The 23,703-nt window shown below is 35.7% G+C and overlaps 3 protein-coding genes and 1 pseudogene across 4 annotated transcripts; 2 read left to right on the top strand and 2 right to left on the bottom strand.

Annotated features, from left to right (window-relative positions):
* Positions 1–2,444: 2,444 nt before the first annotated feature.
* Positions 2,445–5,366, top strand: LOC149403367 (spermidine synthase-like). Its single transcript, XM_089609019.1, has 9 exons — positions 2,445–2,752; positions 3,256–3,332; positions 3,443–3,565; positions 3,673–3,777; positions 3,874–3,946; positions 4,024–4,095; positions 4,206–4,401; positions 4,857–4,977; positions 5,073–5,366. The coding sequence occupies exons 1-9, from the start codon at positions 2,590–2,592 to the stop codon at positions 5,139–5,141; spliced, it is 999 nt and encodes a 332-aa protein (XP_089465145.1). The 5' UTR covers positions 2,445–2,589; the 3' UTR covers positions 5,142–5,366.
* Positions 5,367–7,764: 2,398 nt separating this feature from the next.
* Positions 7,765–9,019, bottom strand: LOC149403368 (uncharacterized; annotated as a pseudogene).
* Positions 9,020–14,332: 5,313 nt separating this feature from the next.
* LOC149403369 (serine/arginine-rich splicing factor RSZ21-like) lies at positions 14,333–16,495 on the bottom strand. The gene is made up of 6 exons (XM_089609893.1): positions 16,384–16,495; positions 16,028–16,166; positions 15,806–15,894; positions 15,466–15,724; positions 14,827–14,976; positions 14,333–14,721 (listed from the first exon to the last, which is right to left on the bottom strand). Exons 2-6 carry the CDS (start codon positions 16,114–16,116, stop codon positions 14,715–14,717), a joined length of 594 nt encoding a protein of 197 aa, XP_089466019.1. The 5' UTR covers positions 16,117–16,166; positions 16,384–16,495; the 3' UTR covers positions 14,333–14,714.
* Positions 16,496–17,518: 1,023 nt separating this feature from the next.
* Positions 17,519–22,862, top strand: LOC149403370 (Potassium transporter family protein). 2 transcript variants are annotated; one of them, XM_089609406.1, is made up of 10 exons: positions 17,519–17,730; positions 17,807–18,086; positions 18,653–18,881; positions 19,356–19,604; positions 19,693–19,743; positions 19,857–20,117; positions 20,433–20,485; positions 20,567–20,681; positions 20,780–21,034; positions 21,619–22,862. In XM_089609406.1, the coding sequence occupies exons 2-10, from the start codon at positions 17,838–17,840 to the stop codon at positions 22,653–22,655; spliced, it is 2,499 nt and encodes an 832-aa protein (XP_089465532.1). In that variant the 5' UTR covers positions 17,519–17,730; positions 17,807–17,837; the 3' UTR covers positions 22,656–22,862. The 2 variants fall into 2 exon arrangements, with proteins under 2 accessions (XP_089465532.1, XP_089465531.1); XM_089609405.1 differs by having other exon boundaries at positions 17,519–18,086.
* The last annotated feature ends 841 nt before the right edge of the window (positions 22,863–23,703 follow it).

Consider the following 23,703-nt stretch of genomic DNA (forward strand, 5'->3'; position numbering starts at 1 on the left):
AGGTGAGTATTAAACATAAAGAGTTGTATAATTTCTTTTACATAATTTTCACAATTGTATTTGTAATAATGTTAATAATTGTTCGACTCGGTTATTACTGTAGTTATTTCCTACACGGTTATGCTAACCGTGGTTAGGGTTTTTTTTTTTTTTAGAGAACCATGGTTAGAGTTAATTGTGCTAAGTTGTACAATATGTATAAATAAATTGTCAATATTGATTCTCAGAGAATTCATTCTATTCTCCATCTTCTTCTATCTTGATCTCTTTATTATAGCTCGATCGTGATACTTTCTAGGTCAGTTTTTTTGCCGCCGCCTTGTTGTTTTGTTAATTTGTTCACAGTATATATATACATATATATATATATATATAATATAGAGAGTAGAGAGAGAGAGAGAGATGATCCACGAACTACAAGGAACCCTACTCGAGATTGAGTAAAGTACAATAAAGTTTTTGGGGACATAAAATATAAATTTTCGTTTGTCGTTTAATATTTGAATTGATTGTTTTAACTTTTAACGTAAAAAGAATATAATGATAAATATAGGGACGAAAATATATATATTGGGGGGTTTAAATATTTTTTTTGAGACAATCTGTAATAATAATAATAATAATAAGTTGTTAAGCATTGATGAAGCAAAATAATATATAATTTGTAGTTCTATTTTGGTCTGCATAAAGATACGACAAAGATGATATAAAAATTATAGTAATTTATATTCAATGATTAACACAAGGCCTGAAAAGGTGTATGAATTATGACCAGGAAAAGGGTAGAAATTTCTGATTTCTAAACATTCAGGAGAGGTTTACTAAGACATTCAAAATTAGTAAGTCTAATTTTGTAAAAGATCCGGAAGTATACATTACAACCCGAAAACTATTGTTTTTAGGATTGTACCGTCCATACGTTTTATAGAATTTTTTTAAAAAAATTTGGGCCGTTAGGTTGATCTTCTATAGTTTAGACTAGAGTTTCCTCATGTTCGTCGCGAAAAATCATCATATTCATTGTGACAAACTGTTTTTTTTTTCGCAGACTTTTTTTTTTTAAAATGCATAAACCATCATATTTGTTTTTGTTATATAAACTTAATACTGTGACGCTCTCGACAAGACATTTTGTTGACACTTTCGTAGGTCTTCTTCTGATGCATATATGTTACTAAGTGTAAGTAGTCGAAAAGTAACCGTTTTTCGTAATTTTTTTAATATTAACAGCTAAATTCTCTCATTTTCATAAATAACCGTTTTCAGTAACAATTAACCATATTTCAATAACAATTAACCAGATTTCAATAGTTGTTGACCAGATTTCAATCGAAGTTAATCAGATTTCAATAGTTGCTCACCATATTTCAATAAGTATGGATAATATTTCAATAACAGTTATCCATATTTTAATAACAATTAATCAAACTTTAATAGTTGTTGATCAAATTTCAGTAATTGGTGATCAGATTTTAATAATTTTTTACTAAATTTATGAGACAGTTACTAATGAAATGTTTTGAGAATATGAGTGAAATATGAAAAGTAACGTATGTTTTAAATTAGTTAGAGAACTAATGACAACACAAAGAAAAAATAGGCAAATTGTGTGCGTTCCACTGCACGAGAGTGTAGCTTCCAATGTATATTTTATCTTTGTTGTTCTGTTGTTGGCGCTGTTAAAAATTGTTTCTCAATTCATTAATGATGACTATCGATAAACAGACAATATTTTTTTTTTAAATAATAATAAAAAATTGAACATTTTAAATTTATAAAATTGGTTTCCATTTTTCTTAATATATAAGAGTATTGTATACCAATGGCTTCTAAATTAATTCCTGCAACAATCTAGGGTCATAAAAACGCGTAATGCTCAAGCATGTACACACACATATTCTCTAATTATTTCAATAAATCAATATACTCGTTAAAATAGAGATAATTAAATATATATAATAAGTGCACAAAAATATTAGAAAGATGAAGAATTTGTTACGACTATCCAATTCTTAGTTTTTTTTTATAGATTTTAATATAGTTTATCAGATAATTAATTTGATTTACGGGACAAGTTATTTTTTTTAATAAAATGAAATTTTAATTATTTAAAAAATAAATTATTAGACTATTGAACTAATTGTCTCAGAAAAAGATAAAGTGTATTCCTAAGTCAATAAGAACAAATAAAAGACCAAATTCATATTATTTTAAATTTTATATATTCGAATTCTACGTTGGACCAATCCTATTTTATATTGTAATTCTATTACCAAGAAAGGAAAAACTAAAAAGAATGGTAGCAAAAAAAGAGAAAGGAAAAAGAAAAACGAGAAAGAGAAAGGAAATCATTCATAATTAGAAAAAGAAAAAAGAAATCAAATAATTATACTCTAATTATATTCCTCTCTCTCTCTCTCTCTCTCTCTCTCTCTCTAATATATATAAATACATACGCTTTATGTGTGTGTGTCAGTGTGTTGTGTGACCTTTCAATAGCTCATCTATACTTTCACACTATTCTTCTTTTTCTAATATCGAACAGAACTTTTTAGGTTTTCCTGTTTTTTTTTCTAGAGAGAGAGAGCCATGGCCGACGAGTTCGCCGCCGTGTCCACCGATTTGCCGGTGAAGAGGCCGAGAGAAGAGGAAGAGAACGGAGTCTCTGCTACACCGGCGGTTCCCTTGGACGCCGATTCCGTTCCATCCGTAATCCCAGGCTGGTTCTCCGAGATCAGCCCAATGTGGCCTGGTTCGATTCTCACCTTTTTCTCTTGTTTGTTTGGCTTCAGAGAAAGGAATATAAAATAAAATAAAGTCTTAATCCTTTCTAAAACCACGGATTTTTATATATTTTTTTTTGTTGATATGAACATGCTTGGGTTTCGTATTGATTATTGAATTTTTTAAACTGTATAATACGCACATATAACTGAGTATGAATCGAAATCGCATCTTTATTGTGGTGTTGGTGTTCTCAGTTTTCAAGATTGAGCATACAAAACCGTTATGCTATGTTTTTATTTACTACGTTAGTGGCAAGAGTTTGTGACTGATAATTATGTTGTTTTGTTTGCCTAAATATTCCACCTTAAGATGCTTTGAAGCTTGGATTTTGCATATTGATTTCTGTGTATCACGTTGGAACTGAGTCTATTGGTGATATTTTATTTACAAAAAAAAAAAAAAAGAAAAAAAAAAGAAAAGATTATTGTCTTTTTAAAATATGGTTTGGCATACTTTTGAATTTCACAGGAGAGGCTCACTCGTTGAAGATGGAGAAGATTTTATTCAGAGGAAAGTCTGACTACCAGGATGTGATGGTCTTCCAGGTAAATAATAATAATAATAAATAAGAACAAAACATGTTTTACAAGATTTTACTCTGATTATTTACGACTTGTTATTGACACCGAAGCTGTGATTCTCTTGGTTTTTTCAGTCGGCCTCGTACGGGAAGGTTCTTGTTTTGGACGGTGTGATTCAGCTCACTGAGAGAGACGAGTGTGCGTACCAAGAGATGATTACCCACCTTCCCTTGTGCTCGATTCCGGACCCGAAGAAGGTTAGTTCAGAAGCCAAATGGTTGACCATCTAAGGAAGCGAGAGAATGTAAATCGTAGTTTTAAACTATAGCATGAACTCTCGCTGATTAAAAAATCTCATGTTTAGGTGTTGGTTATCGGCGGCGGAGATGGCGGGGTTTTGCGTGAAGTGGCTCGTCACGCCTCTGTGGATCAGATCGATATATGCGAAATCGATAAAATGGTGGTTGATGTAAGTTTTATTTTTGTTTATGCAACAACAACAAAAGTGTTAGTTTTTCGAGTGAATTCTTTGCTGATTCTTCTTTTTCTTTTTTTTTTCCCTCAGGTGTCGAAAGAATATTTCCCTCAAGTAGCCATCGGGTTCGGGGACCCGCGCGTGAACCTTCATATCGGCGATGGTAACGATCGCTTTCTTACATCTCTCTCTCCATTTTTTTTTCCTTTTCTAATCGTGTGTTTTCTTGGATCAACATAGGAGTTGCGTTTCTGAAAGCTGTTCCGGAAGGAACGTACGACGCTGTTATCGTCGATTCTTCTGACCCGATCGGTAATAATAATAATATTAATACCAACACCACGTTTCGAAACCCGCATTCTCTGCTTTGAAATTCAGGCTTGAAATCTTTTTTTTTTTTTTTTTTGTGTGGCTCGTATCAGGTCCCGCGGAAGAGCTTTTCAAGAAGCCGTTCTTCGAGTCGGTGGGGAAGGCTCTACGACCGGGCGGAGTTGTGTGCACTCAGGCCGAGAGTATTTGGCTGCACATGCACATCATCGAGGACATTGTCTCAAACTGTCGCCAGACATTCAAAGGCTCGGTCAACTATGCTTGGACCACCGTCCCTACTTACCCGAGGTATACATACATACATACATACATATATACATGCATACATTGACAAAGCTACATGGTTGTGAAGAGGGGCAACTTAGTGATTATCTAAATCATTAGTGAGACTTAAAACTCTATTTTTGAAAGCTAAACTAATTCAAAACTATGTAAAACCGATATATTTGATCTTTAGTGATTATTAAAGCCATTAGCGAGACTAAACTCTATTTTTGAAAGCCGAACTTACCTATATATATTTGTCTCCTTCCTTTAAAAAGTTAATAAATATTGTACGTTGAAAAAAAATATTTCTTCATTTTTGTTGAACATCAAAAATAATTATTACAGCCCTCTCTTAAAGTAAATTCCTAGTTTCGTCCCTGCATACATAATATCATTTTACTCCACGTGGATTTGTAGCTGTTTAGTACGAAGTTGTGTGTTTCGAACTAGTCTTAATGTGATCCGTGAATTTTCAGCGGTGTGATTGGCTTCATGCTGTGCTCAACCGAGGGACCAAGTGTCGATTTCAAGCGCCCTGTGAACCCGATCGATGCTGAGGACAACGACAAAAGACCCTTGAAATTCTACAACTCCGAGGTCCAATTTCAATCTTTAAAGATCCTCTTTCAATTTTTTTATTTTTTATTTTTATTTAGTGCTAATTAATTGTGGTTGTTTGTTTTGATCTTCAGATTCACTCAGCAGCATTCTGTTTACCTTCGTTTGCGAAGAGGGTTATCGATTCGAAAGCGTCTAAATGAAAGCGTTCTCGGTACTTTCTTGGAAACCCGTCCGATAAAAGAGTTTATTTAATTTAGCATGATGAACGGAAAGAAATAAGTTAATGCAACAAAAAATTGATGTCTGTATTTTTCTTGGTCGGAATCTAGAGTTGTAGTGTGATTTTTTTGATGGATGAACAAGTCTACTTTATAATTTTCCTTTATGACATTTGATGAATAATCAATGCAATCGTCTTTTGCCAATATGTTTTCCCTCAAAAATAATAAGCACTTGATTCGTATGTGAAGTTCTCTTATGCCGTAGACCAAAAGTAATCTTGAGAGAGTCTTTTGAAGCTTTAATGCACCAGATCAAACGTCCCATCAATCTTAGTGTATAAAAGAGGTCTTGAAGATAAAAAAAAACTGGCTTCTATCTTTGGTGATGTAATCATTGCATTTTTTAAGAGCTACTCGAGATTTTCTTTGTGTTAATTGTTCTAGGATTGTTGAAACTTATACGCAATCATTAAGGATCTCTGTCCAAACAATTAAATAAAATAAAAAGTATACAGCATGTCTGCATTTTTTTCAAGTTACTAATCAGTTATGGTGCTTTGGTTTATAAAAACAAAATTTGGTACTTTTTCTTTAGCTCTAGAGTCTAGACTCTAAACTAATAATGGGTACTTGAGTCAAATAAGATTGGAATCATGATTTCGATTGTCCAGATTGGTGTAGACGGAACAAATAACAATAATTATTCAAATCACCGTGCACATACATATGTCCGCAATATAAATGTGTTGCATTAAGATAACTATTAATGTGTTGCGTGAGTTTAAGTTGGTTGGCATGTCTTCCTAAATGTGGGTGTGACGGAACTTCTCTTTTGGTTTCGTCCTAGCGTCGCTTCCGATCCTCTAGGAACGAAAAATTTCGATTGAAAAGCAAAAATTTCCTATTCCGAGAAAAAAAAAAAAAAAAAAAAACCATGACCATGAGTTATACCCAACAGCACCACCACCTCCGTGGCTTATGAGATAAATCTGGGTCGCTTGAGATAAATCCAATGGCCAAATACTTTTTTGATGAAATAAAAAAATCTTAATATTATAATCACGGAACCTGTTACTTATCATTCATTTATGAAACTGGAAGTACTGGTTTGAAGACCCGCCTGTTTTGGTCAGTTCTGGGCAATTTGCACCAGAATTTCATGTCTCTTCCGATTACGACGCCCAAATTTAGGTATATATCTTATGACAAAGTATTGGTTCAAATTCCCTAAATGTAAAATTGATCTATATTTTGAAGTTATCTCGTAATTTATGCTCCGATGTATAATGTATTTGATTGTGTGTATGTTACATGGGTGAAGTGGTGAACTAATGAAATGTTGATACGGCTAGTTTACTCATTTAAACAATCATAATTAAACTATATCTCATCCCATACATACACACATGTAATAAAAACACAAATTTGAATGCATGAAAACTTAACATTCGAGAACAATTTGATATTCATTTTGGACATTTTTAGCTCGAATGATTATTGAACAATTGCATTTGGAACATTTCCACGGCAAAGAAAACAAGCATCAAGACCAACCCCCAATGAACGTTTATCAGGCACATAAATCCCACCAAGCCCAGAGCCTTGGTTCCGTACCGAGAAAGTAAGATAGCGTCTGATTATGATTATACCGGATGCTAAGATAGCGGAAAGTCAACACCATGGTATATTTACATATCAACATGGGGAGCTATATAATAGAAAATTGTCGAGCATAATTTGTAGTATTTTATGAGACATCAAGTCATAAAATATGGATGAAAAATTTTGTCATCAGGTTGCGCATTTTGGAGATGTAGAAAGATCAATCAAGTTATTATGTGACAATAATTCAGCAATGTCGTATTTTAAAGAAAGGCTCACCAAAGTCAAAAGATACTAAAATAAAGTTTTTATTTGTGGAAGAAAAAGTGAATAGTGGACATAATATAACTATAGAGCACATAATGACTAATTTCATGATAGCGGATCCGCTTAGATTCATAGGCACACTTGGTGATAACGGATCGCATTATTGACAATCGAAGACAGAGTTTGAAACCCGAAATGGTAAAGGCACTCACCATTTACAAATATTGGTGTAAACACGAACAACGTTTTGAAGAAATATTTGTGAACATTGGTCTTGTTGATAATTTTAATATAAACTTTCAAAACATGACTATTAATGAAGTGTAGTCTCGTTGTAATGTTTTATTCAAAATCTTGTTGTAATGTTTTTACCTTATTTTTTAAAAAAATTTAACATTTGCATCTTTTTTATTTTTACGATTTAAATTTGATGTTTTAATTTGATTTTTTAATTTTATTCATTACATAATGAAAATTAACGAATATGCTAATTTAAATTAAGCCTAACGAAAATTCTATTTCCGCTAAGCAATGAAAGACAAGAAATTGTCTAACGGAAATATTCCTTCCGTTAAACATCAGAAGACACACTAATGAAAATGTTATTTCCGTTCCTTCTAATGGTTAGGATGAAATTATCATAACAAAAGAACTATATACTAATTTTATATATAAAAGAAAAAGTATAAATTTATATAAAGAAAAAACATAAATTCGAAAAAAAAAACCCGCCTATATGGATGGGATAGTCAAAAGTTGATATAGTCTTAAACGCACCCAAAAGTCAACCTTGCTCAAGATCATCAACGACTTGTTTCTTAACGAAAAGCCTGTCAACACATCCATGAAAGTACACAACAAAACCAACCCACTTGACCGCATTCCCGGCGACCAAGACCGAACTCTGCGCCACCACCACCGCCCAGCTCCGGTACCCTCCGCCGGCGGCGAAACCCTCGAACCCCCACGGAGCCCTGGAAACCACTTCCACGGCGGAGAAAACCAGCATCAAAACCATCCCACAGTGAACGTTTCTCAGGCAAAGAAACCCCGCCGAGCCCAGAGCCCTCGTTCCGTACCGACCCTGATCTTCCATCACCGAAACCACCAAACCCATATTCCATATCGCTCCCCAAGCCAAGTAGATCCCTAAAAGCAGGACCAGATTCGACCCGTGAAGCAAGTGGAAACAGAGATCCGACCCGAGAGGAGCGATATAGGAAGAGAAATAGTAGTAATTATAAAAAGAAGAAGAAGAAGAAGGGTAATAGCTCAGAACGGCACGGTATGTGACGAGAAGCCAAGCGAATCCGACGACCGTACAGGTCGAGAAAGACACCACGTAGAGGAAAGTTACCGAAATGCCCTTCAGTCTCTCTCCGGTGATTCTCGTCGCGGCTTTGTACATTTCTTTTAATGTCAACGATCTGATCTGGTTTTCGTCTCTGTGGAGCTTGGAGGCTAGGTCAACGGTCGGAATCGCGGCGATGAGGACGAGGAGGTTCAGTGGAGCGAGGTAGAGGAGGCTCAGCCGGAGAAGCTCCCGGAGGTGGTCGGAGCTCAGGTTGGAGAGGATGTAGAGCGGTCGGAATCACTCGTCGGTGAAGGGGCTTTCGACGCCGATCGTCGAGACTCGGCTTGCGACGGAGAAATCGGTGGCGTTTTGAAACGCCGACGATGTGAAGAGTGAGATTGTGCCGCGAGGGAATTTCAGGGATTCTCCGGCTTGTTCTCGGAGGGAATTCGAGGCTTGAAGAAGGAAGCTTCGGGTTAGGGTTTGCAAGTAGAGAGAGAAGAGGAAGAGAGGGAATGAGGTTAGGGCTGTGAAGAGGATGAAATTAGGGTTTCTGGCGAAGATTCTCGCCGAGTCTGTGAGGATTTCAATGGCTTTCAGATTCTTCTTCTTTGTGACTTCCATTGCTTGTTTCTCAAGCTTCCTTTTTTTTTTCCTTTTCCCTCTCTTTCACTTTTTTTTTTTTTTTTGAGTAGTTCCCTCTCTTTCACTTAGTTACTAGCTTTTGTACTTAGTTACTAGCTTTTGTATTCATGGAACGATTAAAAGTTTCATAGTATAATTATATTTAGTATTTATCTTTCTCTTTCGGAGAAATTTCGTCTGATCTGTACATAATAGTCTTCGGGGGCGGCTTGACTTTAGCGTTGACTGAATTGGTGGCTAAGTTGCAAAGAAAATGGAATATAAGAGTGTCTACTACCTTTTTCACTCAAAAGTCAAAACTATACTATTTTGGATTTTGGCGTATTAATTAATGTTTTTTTTGGTGTATTTACATTTTAATCGTTCAAGAATTTCAAATTACATAATTAGGTATAATAATACTTTAATTTATGCATCCAAAAATTTATTGATAAGTTTTTTTTTTAAGGATTACTTATATGTTGTTTAGAGTGGTAAAGCTCGCTAGAAGTGCATGTCGTTTTTATTTTCCATCGCTCTTTGATTTTTTTTGTTTTGAAGGGTGTCCTAATTAAATAATCAATAAATTTACAAATTAAAAGTTTGTCTAAAAGTTTGTATAAGATTGAAAAAAACTTATTTCTATGACTCTGTGATAAATGAGATGAGTGGTAATTCACGATTCAATAAGAGATATTTAAAATCCGAAAAATGGGAGATAACGTGTAAATTCATAGAAAAATGAAATTATTAGGAGAATGCATAAGAAAATTAAAATTCTTTGATATATTTAGGAGGAGTGATGCTATGTAGTAGCACTGTCAGCGCATCAACGAATGTTTTTTGCATGTAATGTATTGAAGATTAGTGAGACCGTGGGACCAATTATAATAATAATAATAAACTAAATATGTATAATTTGTATTGAAGATGAGTGGGACTGTGGGACCAACAATAATAATAATAAAAAAACTAAATAAGTATAATTTTGTCTTCGTTGATAGCGCTGTAGTGCTTACGAAAATCATTTCTCATTTGGAAGTGGTGGGAAAAAAAAATTTCTCTTATTTTCTCAATTCAAACAAAGCTAGAAAATCATAATCGGTTCTCATTTTTTTCCCCTCATGTTTTTCGAGTTACAAATGGACCCTAAATTTTTTTGGATTTCTTAAAGTATTCCCGTGAAGCTCTTTTATTAAAACGATCTTTAATTTTTATAATTGAGATATTAGGCTGCGTTTTTAAGGAACAAATTGCTTATAGCTTTAATAAATTTAAATTCAAATCAAGAGGAATAAAGAGGCTAGGATCAAAATACTATTTTGGATGAACTAAGTTAGGCTAGGGATCAAAATACTAAGGGCACTCTAGCCAGCCAACGATCCATTTTAAAACGTTGTCATGGCTACTTCCCTAAAATATAGACAATTAATAATATCTCAAAAATCAATTAAAAAATCTTTACACTTCAAATTATCTTTCATCGAAAAATAAAATAAATATTTTACTGCATCAAAAATTTGAAAAACACAGTAATTTATTAACTATAATTAACGAAAATTAACAAAAAAATACCGATGATTCAAAAGAAAAAAAATCCGAAACCATAAAAAATCAACGACTATTAACGATTAAAAAACTTTAAACCCAAAAATTTATTTACTATTATTACCAATTATTAGCTATGCGTGATTTAGGAAAACAAAATTAATAAAACAAACCCAAATGTTATAGCCTAAACCTATAAATTTATTATAATTATTTTCGATTAATACCTATTTGTAATTTATAAAAGAAAAATAAACAAATACCCATAGATTTATTAAAAAAAATGACAAAAACAATTATCCTAATCTGTCTTATAGCTGATTGCAGGGCCGGCCTAATACATATTGAGGCCTTAGGCGAGAACACAAAATTAGGCCTTCTTATACAAGAGTATCAAAGAAACAATGATACATTTAAAAAAAATTATAATCTTCAGCTATAATTATTATTTTATGTTCTCACGGCTCATAAAGGAAAAAAAACACAAATAAAAAGATATAATTTAACTAACCACAGTTCTCTAAGAAAAAAAACCCAAAAAATTAGACTTTTAAGAAAATAAAATATAAAACCTGATTTTTCTTATGTTTCCCTAAATTTGTGGAAAAATCACAGCTCTCTTTCTTTTCCAAGCTTTTGGAAAATTTCAATTCCCTACTCTTTTTTTTCTTCGGCGTCACACACAAGCAAGGTTACCAAAAAAAATGTGACCTTTGAGATATGCTATTTTTTTGACATTTTCACTTCAAAATTGGCTTTGTATTTCTTGTAAACAAAGGTCCATTATTATTTATTAGTAGTATAAGTGATAGTCATTGTACACACTACTACGGCTAGTTGAAAGTCAAATATTGGACCATCACAAGTTTTTTTTTTTTAAGAAGCCTTCAAAAGATTATGACATATGTTATGATCGATAGTTTTAATGTTTTAAAATTGGGCCTTTATTTCTGCCAAAAATAAATGGGGCCTTAGGCATTAGCCTAAGTTGCCTAAGGCATGGGCCGGGCCTGGCACGAGCAAAATACAAAGAAATTGTAAAATGACTATGCTGTTGAGACCTAAGCATAGGGTTGAATGTACACGAGATTTGTCATGCCATTTCCTTAGCACTCTTGTTATCAAGGACACCGGCAATAATTACTCGATACGAAAATAGTCTCATGATGATTTCCAACCTCCAAATTGAGAACAATCTCGTTAGACCTGACTCCTTGGATTAAACAGTAATTTGCAGCGAGAGCTTAAGAGCTTCAGGCGACTACTGACCGGAGATAATTTCAGGTCTTACTCATCTTTAGGAGAGAAAACGAAGTGTTTCTTAATGTGAGGATTTTTTTTTTAATTGTACCATACACACAAAAATACTTGATACTGGAGTATTATATTTCTTTTACGTAATAATTGAGAAAGTAAAAAATATACACATCATTACCACCGTGTTCTATTTATGATCATTAAACCGTATTTTTGAGAAGGATTGCAAATTGAAGAGCCTTCGAGTCTCCAAAACACCCTAATTTTTTTTAGAATATCTCGAAGATAAGTAAGATTAACAATCAGAAGTGAGGAATAACAATCAAAAGTGAGGAAGTACCAACACACCTGAATCGTCAACGACGAGAACTTGAACTTGACTACAAGATTAACAATTATTTGAGTAGATAACAATAGTAGAATGAAAAGAGTGGAAGTTGTTGCCTTTTTCAAGACCTTCCACGAGTGCCACGACACCATATACCTATAAATACTATTTTAATTAGCTCCGCATCTCAACGTTCTTTATTCAGGGAAAGCCACGATGCCTATCCTTCTACGCCTGTCTCCGAGTCCTCTTGGTTCCTATCTCCCCCCATGTCAACATTTGAGCCAAAATTATTGTAAGTATTGCCCAATTTTAGGCCATTACAGGCAGGGCCGGCCTAATACATATTGAGGCCTTAGGCGAGAACACAAAATTAGGCCTTCTTATACAAGAGTATCAAAGAAACGATGATACATTTAAAAAAATTATAATCTTCAGCTATAATTATTATTTTATGTTCTCACGGCTCATAAAGGAAAAAAAAACACAAATAAAAAGATATAATTTAACTAACCACAGCTCTCTAAGAAAAAAAAAACCCAAAAAATTAGACTTTTAAGAAAATAAAATATAAAACCTGATTTTTCTTATGTTTCCCTAAATTTGTGGAAATGAAATGATACTTTTAAGAAAAACCCAATACGTATGAACATAAAAATGATACCTTTAATCTTTTTAAATCCTGAGAGACCAAATGGGAAAACTTGTTATTGGGTAATGATTGCGAGTGAAGAAATTTGTGATCTTTTTTATGGATTTGTTGGTGAAGAGAGAATTGATAATTGCACCAGGATATGGAGCACTCATCACTAATACTTCAATGATCAACTTTGAGCCAATAGCAAAAATAATTCCTTCACAAAGGTAACGAACATGTACGTAGGTTAAAAAAGCAATGAGAGAGAGAGAGAGACGAATAACGTAGGTTAAAAGAAACTTTGATCAACTTTAATTAATGAAAGCTAAAAATTAAAAAGCGTTGTTTCATAATATTTTAAAATGTTGTTAGATTATGTTCTACATTCAATTGTTTTTTAATTTAATTTAAAGTATAAGAGAGATAAAATAGAAAACACATTTTCATTATTTTCTGTTTTTTAAATAAATTAAAAAAAAAAACATGATTTAGAATTTGTTTTTTAAGTACTATAACCAAAAGTGTTTTTTTAGAATTTAGAATTAGAAAACAGAAAACAAATTTGGAATCACAATCCAAACGGCAAGAAGAGACATTTCTTTAACTAGGACTAAATTAAGGCAAAATTTCATTTTCCTATTTTTTTCAAAAATTTATCAAACTAGGACTAATAAAAAAAAAATTCGTTTTTTCGATGGGATGAGCGGGAAAATAGAAAGAAAGAGAAAAAATAAGAGATTTTATTGGGGAAGATTGTATCTTCCAACAATTAATTATCAAATAAATTTTAAATTGAATAGTTACAATTGGGATTAAATTCTGGTTGGATAACCACGTAAGCAAACTTTGCTATTCTTTAAAGTTTTTCAAACGTGGACTATTTTACAATCTCATCGTTTAAAATACTTAGTTCATAATTTCTCTTTCTTCTATTTGTTAAGCTTGGGTTTATTAGTTAAGAAGTCAGACAAAATATCCCTAACAATTTTTGCTGTGTGAAATATGAAACAAAACTAAAATAAATGAATTAATTTACATGAAAGAAAAAACCTGCTCCAAGGACAAGATGTGCGTAATTAAAGTTCAACAATAACAAATTGCATGTTATTACATAGCAAGAAACACACCCTTCTAAAAAATTGCTGGTCAAGAAAAAGCAATCAGAACTTCCCATCACTCGAACATCACTCATGCTATGAAAATCAATATCTTCCTATGTATGGTTCTTCTCAAACCAAAGCACTTAGACGAAGTAAAAATAAAAAAAAAACAAAAAAAAAACCAAGATTTCAACAATGCAGTTTTACCTTGTTCGAGCAGCAAGATCAAAAAGCAGGGTCAATACAACGCAGGTGAGCTCTATGAAGAGATAAACGGTTTTCGACAAACAGTGCAAAGCTGAGGCTAAAACGAAGAGAAGAAACGTGGGCCGTGCTTTGGGATCTTCAGAAACAAACAAAAGAAGACAGACCAGAAGCTTTGTGGCGGAAAAATAACTCGACAAGTAGAGTAGAAGAAAGTGGAGCAGATTGCAGAAGCAGAAGATGAAACCCTAGGATGCCATTCTAGCCGGGAAAAAAAAAACCCGACCTCATAGCAAAACAGGCAAAAGATTTAGAACCTCAAAACACAAAACGATATTATAAAAACAGCATCACTGCCAACAAGTTATAAACAAGGATAGTAATAGCATTATATCAAACTAAAGTCGGAAAGAGACCTTGAATTGTTCACTTAAGCTGAAGTAGAGAGAGAGAGACACAGAGAGAGAGAGAGAGACAGAGAGAGAAAGCCAACGCTAAACAGTGTCCAAAGCTTTTTAGGCGCGTTGCTTTGTAGAAGCCGTCCAACACCACGTTTTAAACAAATCCCATTTGTCACATCATTATCAACACAACTACGCTATTCTCGTCCAAATTCAAACCACTCCTATTAGAGCTACTAACCACACGGTGGATCGTCCAGCGAATCTCCAGTTACAATCTCCATAGCAGCTCAGTCCCTGTCATGAGAACAAACCAAACCACAAGGACCGGTATTTGAAATTAGAGCAAAGAAATCGTGATCTTTCCCATGTACCACAGTTTTATAAATAACCAAATCGTACCCGTTTGCATAAGGAGACACGCGACGAGCATGGCGATACGGAGGAGGAGACTTGCTGTAGTTTCGGCCGCCGCCTCGAACCGGAGATATGCTGCGGCGTCTCGGAGATCTCCTACCCCCAACTCCACCGCCGCCACGTGGACTATAACTCCTATCACAAAAAAAAAATTTAAAAAAAAAAAAAAGGAAAAAAAGAAATACGATTATTCATGTATTAGTTAGAAAAAACACTAACATTGCACAAAGGTACACACATACTTCTAGCAATTATTATGGTCTTATTATGGACTAAAACTCAAATCACAACATATTGAACAAGGACGAGATATAAAACATCAATTGATAAATGTGGTGTCCAAAAATGCACGTGGCGAACCAGAAACTGATAAGGGCCCGAGAAAATCGCTCTTACCACTAGACCGATCCCTTGGGGTTTTACTAGTTTCTAGAAAATTATTATCTAATCTGACTTCTCCTACCAAGCACTTAGTACAAAAAACCCAACGCAGACATTCACAAAAAGTCTATATCTTTATCCACGACACCAAAGTCTTCTTCCCGGCCATTTCTCGATCATATATATATATATATATATACAAAAGAGGGCACGAGCAATGCAAGAGAACCAGAAAAAACAAACCTTCTTGCAGCGTATCTATCGTAACTCGGGCTTCTACGGCGCCGAGGAGAAGGGCTTCGGCGCCTTCCTCCGCCGACGCCTCGTGAACCACCGCGCATACGACACTCCCGAGCGAAATGGCCGGGCTCGCCACATTCGTAGCACTTCGAGTCTTCGCCGCCGCCGCCACCGCCTCGTCCCCCACGGCCTCCACCGCCGCCGCGGCCGCCTCCGCCGCCCTTTGAGTTGTGAGAGAGCTCAACACGCCACCCATTTTTCCCTGGCGACATTTCAAACAGAGGAGCTAAAGATATCGAAGAGTCGAATCGACGATTTGATGGGACTGAGAAACTCGACTAACCATCCAATGCCTGAATCGCGTCTAGAGCGTCCCTGCGATCGTCGAATTCAACGAACGCGTAACCCGGTGGCCTTCTCGCGACCCAAACACTGCAAAAAAAAATATCCAGAGACGTATTATGAACGCAACCGAATCGAGATTTTCAACGAGCAATGTTTCAAAAAGGTTCAATATCTGGACATCTATAACATACGGTTTTAGGGCAATGCCAGTAAGAATTACCTGCGAAGAACCCCAAACATCCGGCACTCGTCTTCAAGCTCTCTTTCGTTCACTCGAGGGTCCAAATTTCCGACGTAAACTCGAGCCATTTTTTTCTTCTAAATTTCACGTAACCAAGCTTCAATCTTCAGAAATGGAGCTAAAGATTTGAACAAAAAAAAATTAAACTTTACTGTCGTTCGAATTCAATTACGATACATAATTGAAAAATAATTAAACACAAATTCGCCGAAAAACCTGATCTTTTATAGACTCCGAAAAAATTCCCGTTTTTGGTTATACAGGAAAGAAATGCGTTTAGGATCCAGAGACAGTTAATCAATTAAATAGGAAACGAAATTAGAGGCGAAACTCACATGGCTCAAAGAATTTCTTTGCCGTCTTCTTCAGGTAAGAAAATTGACTCGGCGAGAGAGAGTGATGCGAAAATCTCTTAAACCCTAGAAAACTAAGACTCATGCTATGAAGAGAAAAAAAAAATAATAATAATAAGGAGAAGAAAAAATCCTGGTCACACGTGTCAAATTGGGCTTCGACTCGTCGGCTTTGTTATTGGGCTGAAAATACTTTTAGGCCCAATAAAGTTCAAAGCTACTATTGTGATGAAACGACCAAACAAAAATAAAAATAATAGTTCCACCTCACTACTACAGATTTTATTAGGAAATTTGCGTCAATGTCACAAATTCGTCGGGTTTTTGCATTTGTGTCACAAAATTGTCAAAATTGCATTTGCGTCACGTATTTACATTCGTGTCACATGTGCAAATTTCAAATTACTCTCTCTCATCATTTAATCTTTTTATTAGTTACTCAATGTCTTCTGAATTTTTACAATATCTCATTAAAAATCACTCCATCTTCCTCTAAAACTTTCTAAAAATTTTGTATGTGACTTATTTGCAATTGGATTGTCAATTTGTGACATAAGATACAAATACCACGATTTTATTAGTTATTACTATTTCGTACCGTGGTCCAATCAAATATCATTTATTACTATTTCGAACCGTGGTCCAATCAAATATCATATACGCACACACATTAATCGACATATTTTATAGTGTGATAGGCTTTCATAGCTAAACATTGAAATTATGTATTACTTTGATAACTAATAAGTCTCTGTTTGGGTTTGATTCAAGTTTCTAATTTTTAAGTGGGGATTCGAATTATTTTTCATTTTTGTCGTCTTGTTATTAAATTAGTAGATAGAGGAGAGGACTCAGCCAAAAATTAAATTTCACGTGGAGAGAGACAGAGACGAACCAATAGTAGTATTTTAGGAAGGAAAAAAAAACATTAATAATAGAATTGTGCACATTATTGACAATTATTTTTAACAGTAACGATTCTGACAAATGAAACTGGCCAATTGGATAGGAAACCAAAATCCGGTCCCATACTAATTTTTTTTTAAAAAAATTATTCATTAAGCAATTATTTATTCTTTTTTTTTTAAATGGTGTAATAATATTACCATTTATATCGTACCACAGTCCTTCGTCATTTTCAGTTATCAAAGCCAGAGACTCGGCGAGAGAACTCGGAGACCACGAGTTCATTCGTACGATTAACTCAGTGAGTTCAGAAGAAGGAAAAAACAAACACGAGTGAGGAAATTCCGATCGCCATAATCAGCCGCGAATTAAAACCCAAAGATTCACTAGAAATGCTTTGAGTTTCGACGGAGTTTGACTATGGTGGTTTACCAAAAAGCTCTCTGATTCAGTCTCCATAACAGTTTTTGAAGTTCGTTCTCGTTATTCATTTGCCTAGGGTTTCGAATTAGAGGAAGAAAAAAAAAAGAATGGAAGGAGGAGATAGGATTGAAGAGGCGAGTTCGCGGCTGCTTGGCCGGAGCGCGAGTGGGAGTGAGTCTCGGTGGGTCGACGGGAGCGAAGTGGACTCGGAATCGCCGCCGTGGTCTCTGGACGAAGATAACGAAGGAAGAGAAGTGTTCGGATCTCTGAGAAGAAGGCTCGTCAAGAAGCCCAAGCGTGTCGATTCGCTCGACGTCGAGGCCTTAGAAATTTTCGGAGCCGCTCACCATGACAAGGTAATACTAATACATATATATATATATATATATATATATATATATATATATATAAGTGTACATTTCCAGTTACTGGAATTCATAAATTTATGGCTTTAGTTCAAGAAGTTCTTTACTCGCTGTGAGTTTCATCCAAAACTACAGTAAAAGATTTTGCTCTGTTTTAGATTGTAGTTTTTTGGGTGTTATAGCTAAATAGCCGATTGTAGTTAATGTACTGCAAAATAGTCTACATTTGTCTTAAATTAGTGGAATAACCTTAATGTGCAAGTACTAGGTTTCAATGATTTTTTTTAGCTAATCGTCAAAAAAATTAATCATGGTGTAAAAAAACATTTCGGCAACTTAACTTTAGCTATTTTGATGAAAACTTGAAACGTCAACTATTTTTCTTATCAATTAGTTTCAAATGATTATTTTGTGTTAATTTTCCTTATTTTTAATGGATTAATGAAGAACCATTATAGAAAATTCCGAAACAAGTCAGCGATCATAAATGCACCCGAAAATATTTGTGATAATCTGCTCATTGGTCTATTTGAGATTCGTTTATTTATGTTGAATAGGAGCTTTCAATGTGGACCACTCTCGGGTTGGCGTTCCAAACGCTGGGAGTGGTGTACGGAGATATGGGAACGAGCCCTTTGTACGTCTTCACGGACGTGTTTAGCAAGGTCGAAATCGAGTCCGAGGTTGATGTCTTGGGTGCTCTCTCGCTTGTCATGTACACCATCGCTCTGATTCCTCTCGCGAAATACGTGTTTGTTGTTCTCAAAGCCAATGATAGTGGAGAAGGTAATCTAGTCATTTCTCGATCTCACATTCGTCAAGCTCAAAAGAAAATTGATTCTATGTTCTTTAGAGCCGAGAACAGACTAAAATGCCCGGTAGTTTTACGCGAGACCTCGTGATTGTGACAGACAAAAACCTATAACACTATCGGTATCATAACAGCCAGATTGTGATTTTGCTATGAGTTACATTACATGTTCGGATCCGCTGGTTTAGTTTGAGTAGTAACATAAATGTCTTTTTATGGTTCGATTTTTTAAGCTCTACAGAATTCCCGTAAAAGGATTAGGCAAATCGCTGAAATATGCAAACTCAAGACTACCGATTCCCGATTTCTGCAATATAAAGTGATCAAACAGAGTCATGACTTACACGCAATATCATCAGAAAGAAGCTATTTTTGGCTGATATTTAGTTGCGATTTAGTTGCAACGTGGTTCACATACTCTGACACGTTTTGTTCTTCCGAAATGATAGGAGGAACATTTGCCTTGTATTCCCTCATATGCAGGTACGCCAAGATAAGCATGCTACCGAATCGCCAGCCCGCCGATGAACAGATCTCGAGTTTCAAGCTCAAACTGCCTACCCCGGAACTCGCGAGGGCTTTGAATATAAAAGAGGCTCTCGAAAAGAAATCGTTCTTGAAAATCGTTCTCTTGTTGCTTGTCCTGACCGGAACTTCCATGATTATCGGAGACGGGATTCTCACTCCGGCGATGTCAGGTGCGTCGCCAAACATTTCTAAACAAGTTAAAAGCGGAACGCAGACAAATAACTAATTTATTCATTACTATTCGTTCTTTACACACAGTGCTTTCGGCTGTGAGTGGTCTGAAAGGAGCGGTACAAGGTTTTGATACAAGTGAGTGTCTTATTTTCTCTATTTCGACACATGTTATTTTTTGGATTGGTGCGAACCAATGAAAGTGCCAATAATCACCCAAACACTAGCTTCTTATCGTTGTTATTCTTCAGACGCGGTGGTTATCGTATCAATTTTGATCCTGGCGGTCTTATTCAGCATTCAGCGCTTCGGGACTGGTAAAATGGGTTTCTTATTCGCCCCCGTGCTTGCTTTGTGGTTCTTCAGTTTGGGTTCCATTGGAATTTACAATCTTGTGAAGTATGATATTACGGTCTTGAGGGCATTTAATCCAGCGTATATATATTATTTCTTCAACAAGAATAGCAAAGACGCCTGGTCTGCTCTTGGTGGATGTGTGCTCTGCATTACAGGTAAATCTCGTTTTATATGTACGTTAATAATAAGAATATAGAAAGTTAAATAAATAAACCTTTAAAATTTTACATGTCTTGCTCTATCTGTCCTCAAGCTGCCCAAGTTTTTTAAGATCATTTACATGATGATGAAACAGAAATTGTGTAACATTTGGTTTCAGTACATGCATCGACCTTTTTCTGGTAATTGTGTTACCACTTGGTAGTAGTACTTTTAAGTTTACTTACACCTGTATATGTCTCATAGATAAGAGGTTTAAAGGAGGAGAAATTATTTTCTAACTATGTATATTTTCGAATACGTTTCCTTAGGAGCTGAAGCAATGTTTGCCGATTTAGGACATTTTTCTGTCCGAGCCATTCAGGTTTTGTTTTCTTTATATGACCACCTCTTACACTCTTTCATTGTGAATGCCTTTTGCGTAAATTAATTTTGCATATTGCAGATAGCTTTTACGTGTGTTGTTTTTCCTTGTCTTCTTTTGGCTTATATGGGTCAAGCTGCATATCTAATGAAATTCCCCAACTCAGCAGAACGAATATTTTACGATTCAGTGCCAGGTTAAACTCGCTCTCACCCATATAAAAAAAATGTTTTGATGCTGTACTTTTGGTGTCACGTATTGACTTCTTAATTGTGTATTGTTAACCCGAACCAGAGAGTCTTTTCTGGCCAGTCCTCGTGATAGCGACTCTTGCTGCAATGATTGCCAGCCAAGCAATGATCTCTGCCACGTTTTCGTGCGTCAAACAAGCTATGGCTCTCGGATGCTTCCCGAGGCTGAAGATAGTCCACACCTCAAGGAAACTGATGGGTCAAATTTACATCCCTGTCATCAATTGGTTTTTGATGGTAATGTGCATAATCGTGGTATCAATCTTCCGGAGCACCACCGACATTGCCAACGCATACGGTATAGTTCATAAAAACTCCTTAAAAAGATCGTAATGAAATTCTCACAACGTGTATATCGTATTATGTTAGGATATTAGATACAAGGGAAGTTAGATAATTATAGGTAGTTGATGTTGAGTGGTTAATATGGTATTACCAGAAGATATTTTAGTCTTTATGTAGAACTGAATTACATGAGAAATGTACCGAACCATTTTTCAAATATTATTAAAGAATTGGGGAGAGCCACGGGTCTCTAGAACTACCCGGAGAATCGATCAATACTATCCAAATTTATTACATATTATTTATATATGACGTATGAAACCGTAACACTGGGTATAAAATTTAAACAAAGTATTCATATGTTAGTATTATGAGGTTTTATCTCAAATTGAAAAGGAGAGAGTGACCCATGAGCTTATAAATCTTGTTAGGTCCTTTCGTAACGCAGATGGTTGCAATGACTCATTTTAGCTTATAAATTTTGTTAGGTCGTTTCATCTTTTCGATGTGAGATCTTTAACGCTGATGGTTGCAACGACTCATTTTAAACTATATTCGATATTTGCTGATACACTTTTATATTCGTAATTCCCACAGGCATTGCCGAAGTCGGGGTCATGATCGTTAGCACGGTTTTGGTCACGCTTGTGATGCTTCTCATTTGGCAGACCAACCTATTCCTGGCTCTGTGTTTCCCTCTCGTGTTCGGGTCGATCGAGCTCATCTACTTATCTGCGGTCCTAACGAAGATCCTCGAGGGTGGTTGGGTTCCACTCGTCTTCGCAACGTTCTTCCTCTGCGTAATGTACACTTGGAACTACGGAAGCGTTCTCAAATACCAGAGCGAGATCCGACAGAAGATTTCGATGGACTCGATGCTCGAGCTCGGGTCCACGCTCGGGACCGTGCGGGTCCCGGGTATCGGGTTGCTGTACAACGAGCTCGTCCACGGCGTGCCCTCGATCTTCGGCCAGTTTCTGCTGAGCCTCCCGGGGATACACTCCGTGATAGTCTTCGTCTGCATCAAGTACGTCCCGGTCCCGGTGGTCCCGCAGGAAGAACGGTTCTTGTTCCGGCGGGTCTGCGAGAAGGACTACCATATGTTCCGGTGCGTCGCTCGGTACGGTTACAAGGACGTTCGAAAAGAAGACCACCACGCGTTCGAGCAGCTTCTGGTCGAGAGCCTCAAGAAGTTTCTGAGAAGAGAGGCTCAAGATCTCGCCTTGGAGAGATACCCGAACGACGAAACTGAAGACGACGAGAGCGCAACGTCGCTTGATTCGAGGTACCTTGCGGGCGAAGCAACCGAGGAGCTTAGAACTCCGTTGATGCTCGGAGAAGAAGTAGAAGAAGAAGAAGCTTCTGGGTCGTTGTTGCCATCGAGCGTGATGTCGTCGGACGAAGATCCGAGTCTCGAGTACGAGATGTCGGCGTTGAGGGAAGCGATAGATTCGGGGTTCACTTATTTACTTGCACATGGTGACGTGAGGGCTAAGAAAGACTCTTTCTTCCTGAAAAAACTGGTCATAAACTACTTCTATGCATTCTTAAGGAGGAACTGTAGAGCCGGTGCCGCCAATTTGAGTGTGCCTCATATGAACATCCTTGAGGTTGGTATGACATATATGGTATGATTATTTAAAAAGTAAAAAAAAAAATTATAATATATTGTATCGGCCATTTTTTATGTTGCAATATCTAGCAAAACCCTCCAAAAAGTTAGTTGAATCTTTTTTTGTGCGTTGGTAGTTGAATTCTTCTTCCCTAATGGGGTATCAAAGGTTTTGTTAGAATCATTATATACTGAAATAAAGAATAAATGTGAAAGTACTTTAGTAATATGGGAAGTGATGATTTTGTTTACGTTGGTCTTTGACAAACGTTCTCGTTTTGACTTTTGAATTTCTTGCAACCGTGCACAAAGTCAATAAACATATCTGATGACAATCTTTTGTGGAACTCTCTGTTGAGACACTATTTGTTAGAGTTGGTACGACCGTTTTTTAGGAAAAAAAAAAGAAAGAAACAAACGAATATGAGTATGGATCTCCAAAGAAGAAGACATCTTTTTCGGTACGTGGTTTTCTTCTCTACGTACACGGTTCTTAATAATCCAAGTGTTGCTCTAGAAACGCTCGAGAATAAAGAATATCTTAATCCAACTTTTGTGGTCTTAAAAAAAATAAAAAAAAGAGGATCATGACAAAGAGTATAAAAAATTTTGAATGGCCTGTCGAATTTCAAAAAGTGTCGTAACAATTGGTAGATTCGAAGGAATTTTGTTTCTAAAATCGAATGCATCATCATTCATCAGCCTTTGAATATGAGTAGATGTGTTAGTATTTTCAAAGTAACACGTCGGTTGTTGAAAATATACATATATCGGTATATGTGACAATATTGTGCAAATCTATGTGAACTTTTAATTCGTTTGATGGCCGTCAATATAATTTATTTGAGACCAAAGAAATTGCTTATCATATGGGATATTAAGTTATGATTGTTAACTGTCAAAATATAAATTACACAATGGAGAGGTCATGGGTTCAAGCCTCATGGGATGCAGAAATGCATGTCCCCTAGAATTTATTCTAATAAGTATGTAATATTGGCCAATAGTGCCACCTACTATGTAATCTTTGCCGATAGTGCCACCTGCGCTTTGCACTGCTAATATATCAT

Source organism: Urtica dioica, chromosome 3, assembly GCF_054948205.1.
Source record: "Urtica dioica subsp. dioica isolate 48M chromosome 3, U.dioica_male_clone48M_v1_H2, whole genome shotgun sequence".
Taxonomy (NCBI): Eukaryota; Viridiplantae; Streptophyta; class Magnoliopsida; order Rosales; family Urticaceae; genus Urtica; species Urtica dioica.

Coding starts and splice junctions, on each gene's coding strand:
- LOC149403367 (XM_089609019.1), top strand. CDS start 2,590: ATGGCCGACGAGTTCGCCGCCGTGTCCACCGATTTGCCGGTGAAGAGG. Junction 3,778..3,873: donor TCGATAAAATGGTGGTTGAT/GTAAGTTTTATT, acceptor TTTTTCCCTCAG/GTGTCGAAAGAATATTTCCC. Junction 3,947..4,023: donor GAACCTTCATATCGGCGATG/GTAACGATCGCT, acceptor GGATCAACATAG/GAGTTGCGTTTCTGAAAGCT.
- LOC149403369 (XM_089609893.1), bottom strand. CDS start 16,116: ATGGCTCGAGTTTACGTCGGAAATTTGGACCCTCGAGTGAACGAAAGA. Junction 15,895..16,027: donor ATGTTTGGGGTTCTTCGCAG/GTAATTCTTACT, acceptor TTTTTTTTGCAG/TGTTTGGGTCGCGAGAAGGC. Junction 14,977..15,465: donor GATAGATACGCTGCAAGAAG/GTTTGTTTTTTC, acceptor TTTTTGTGATAG/GAGTTATAGTCCACGTGGCG.
- LOC149403370 (XM_089609405.1), top strand. CDS start 17,838: ATGGAAGGAGGAGATAGGATTGAAGAGGCGAGTTCGCGGCTGCTTGGC. Junction 20,486..20,566: donor TTTCTGTCCGAGCCATTCAG/GTTTTGTTTTCT, acceptor TGCATATTGCAG/ATAGCTTTTACGTGTGTTGT. Junction 21,035..21,618: donor CGACATTGCCAACGCATACG/GTATAGTTCATA, acceptor TAATTCCCACAG/GCATTGCCGAAGTCGGGGTC.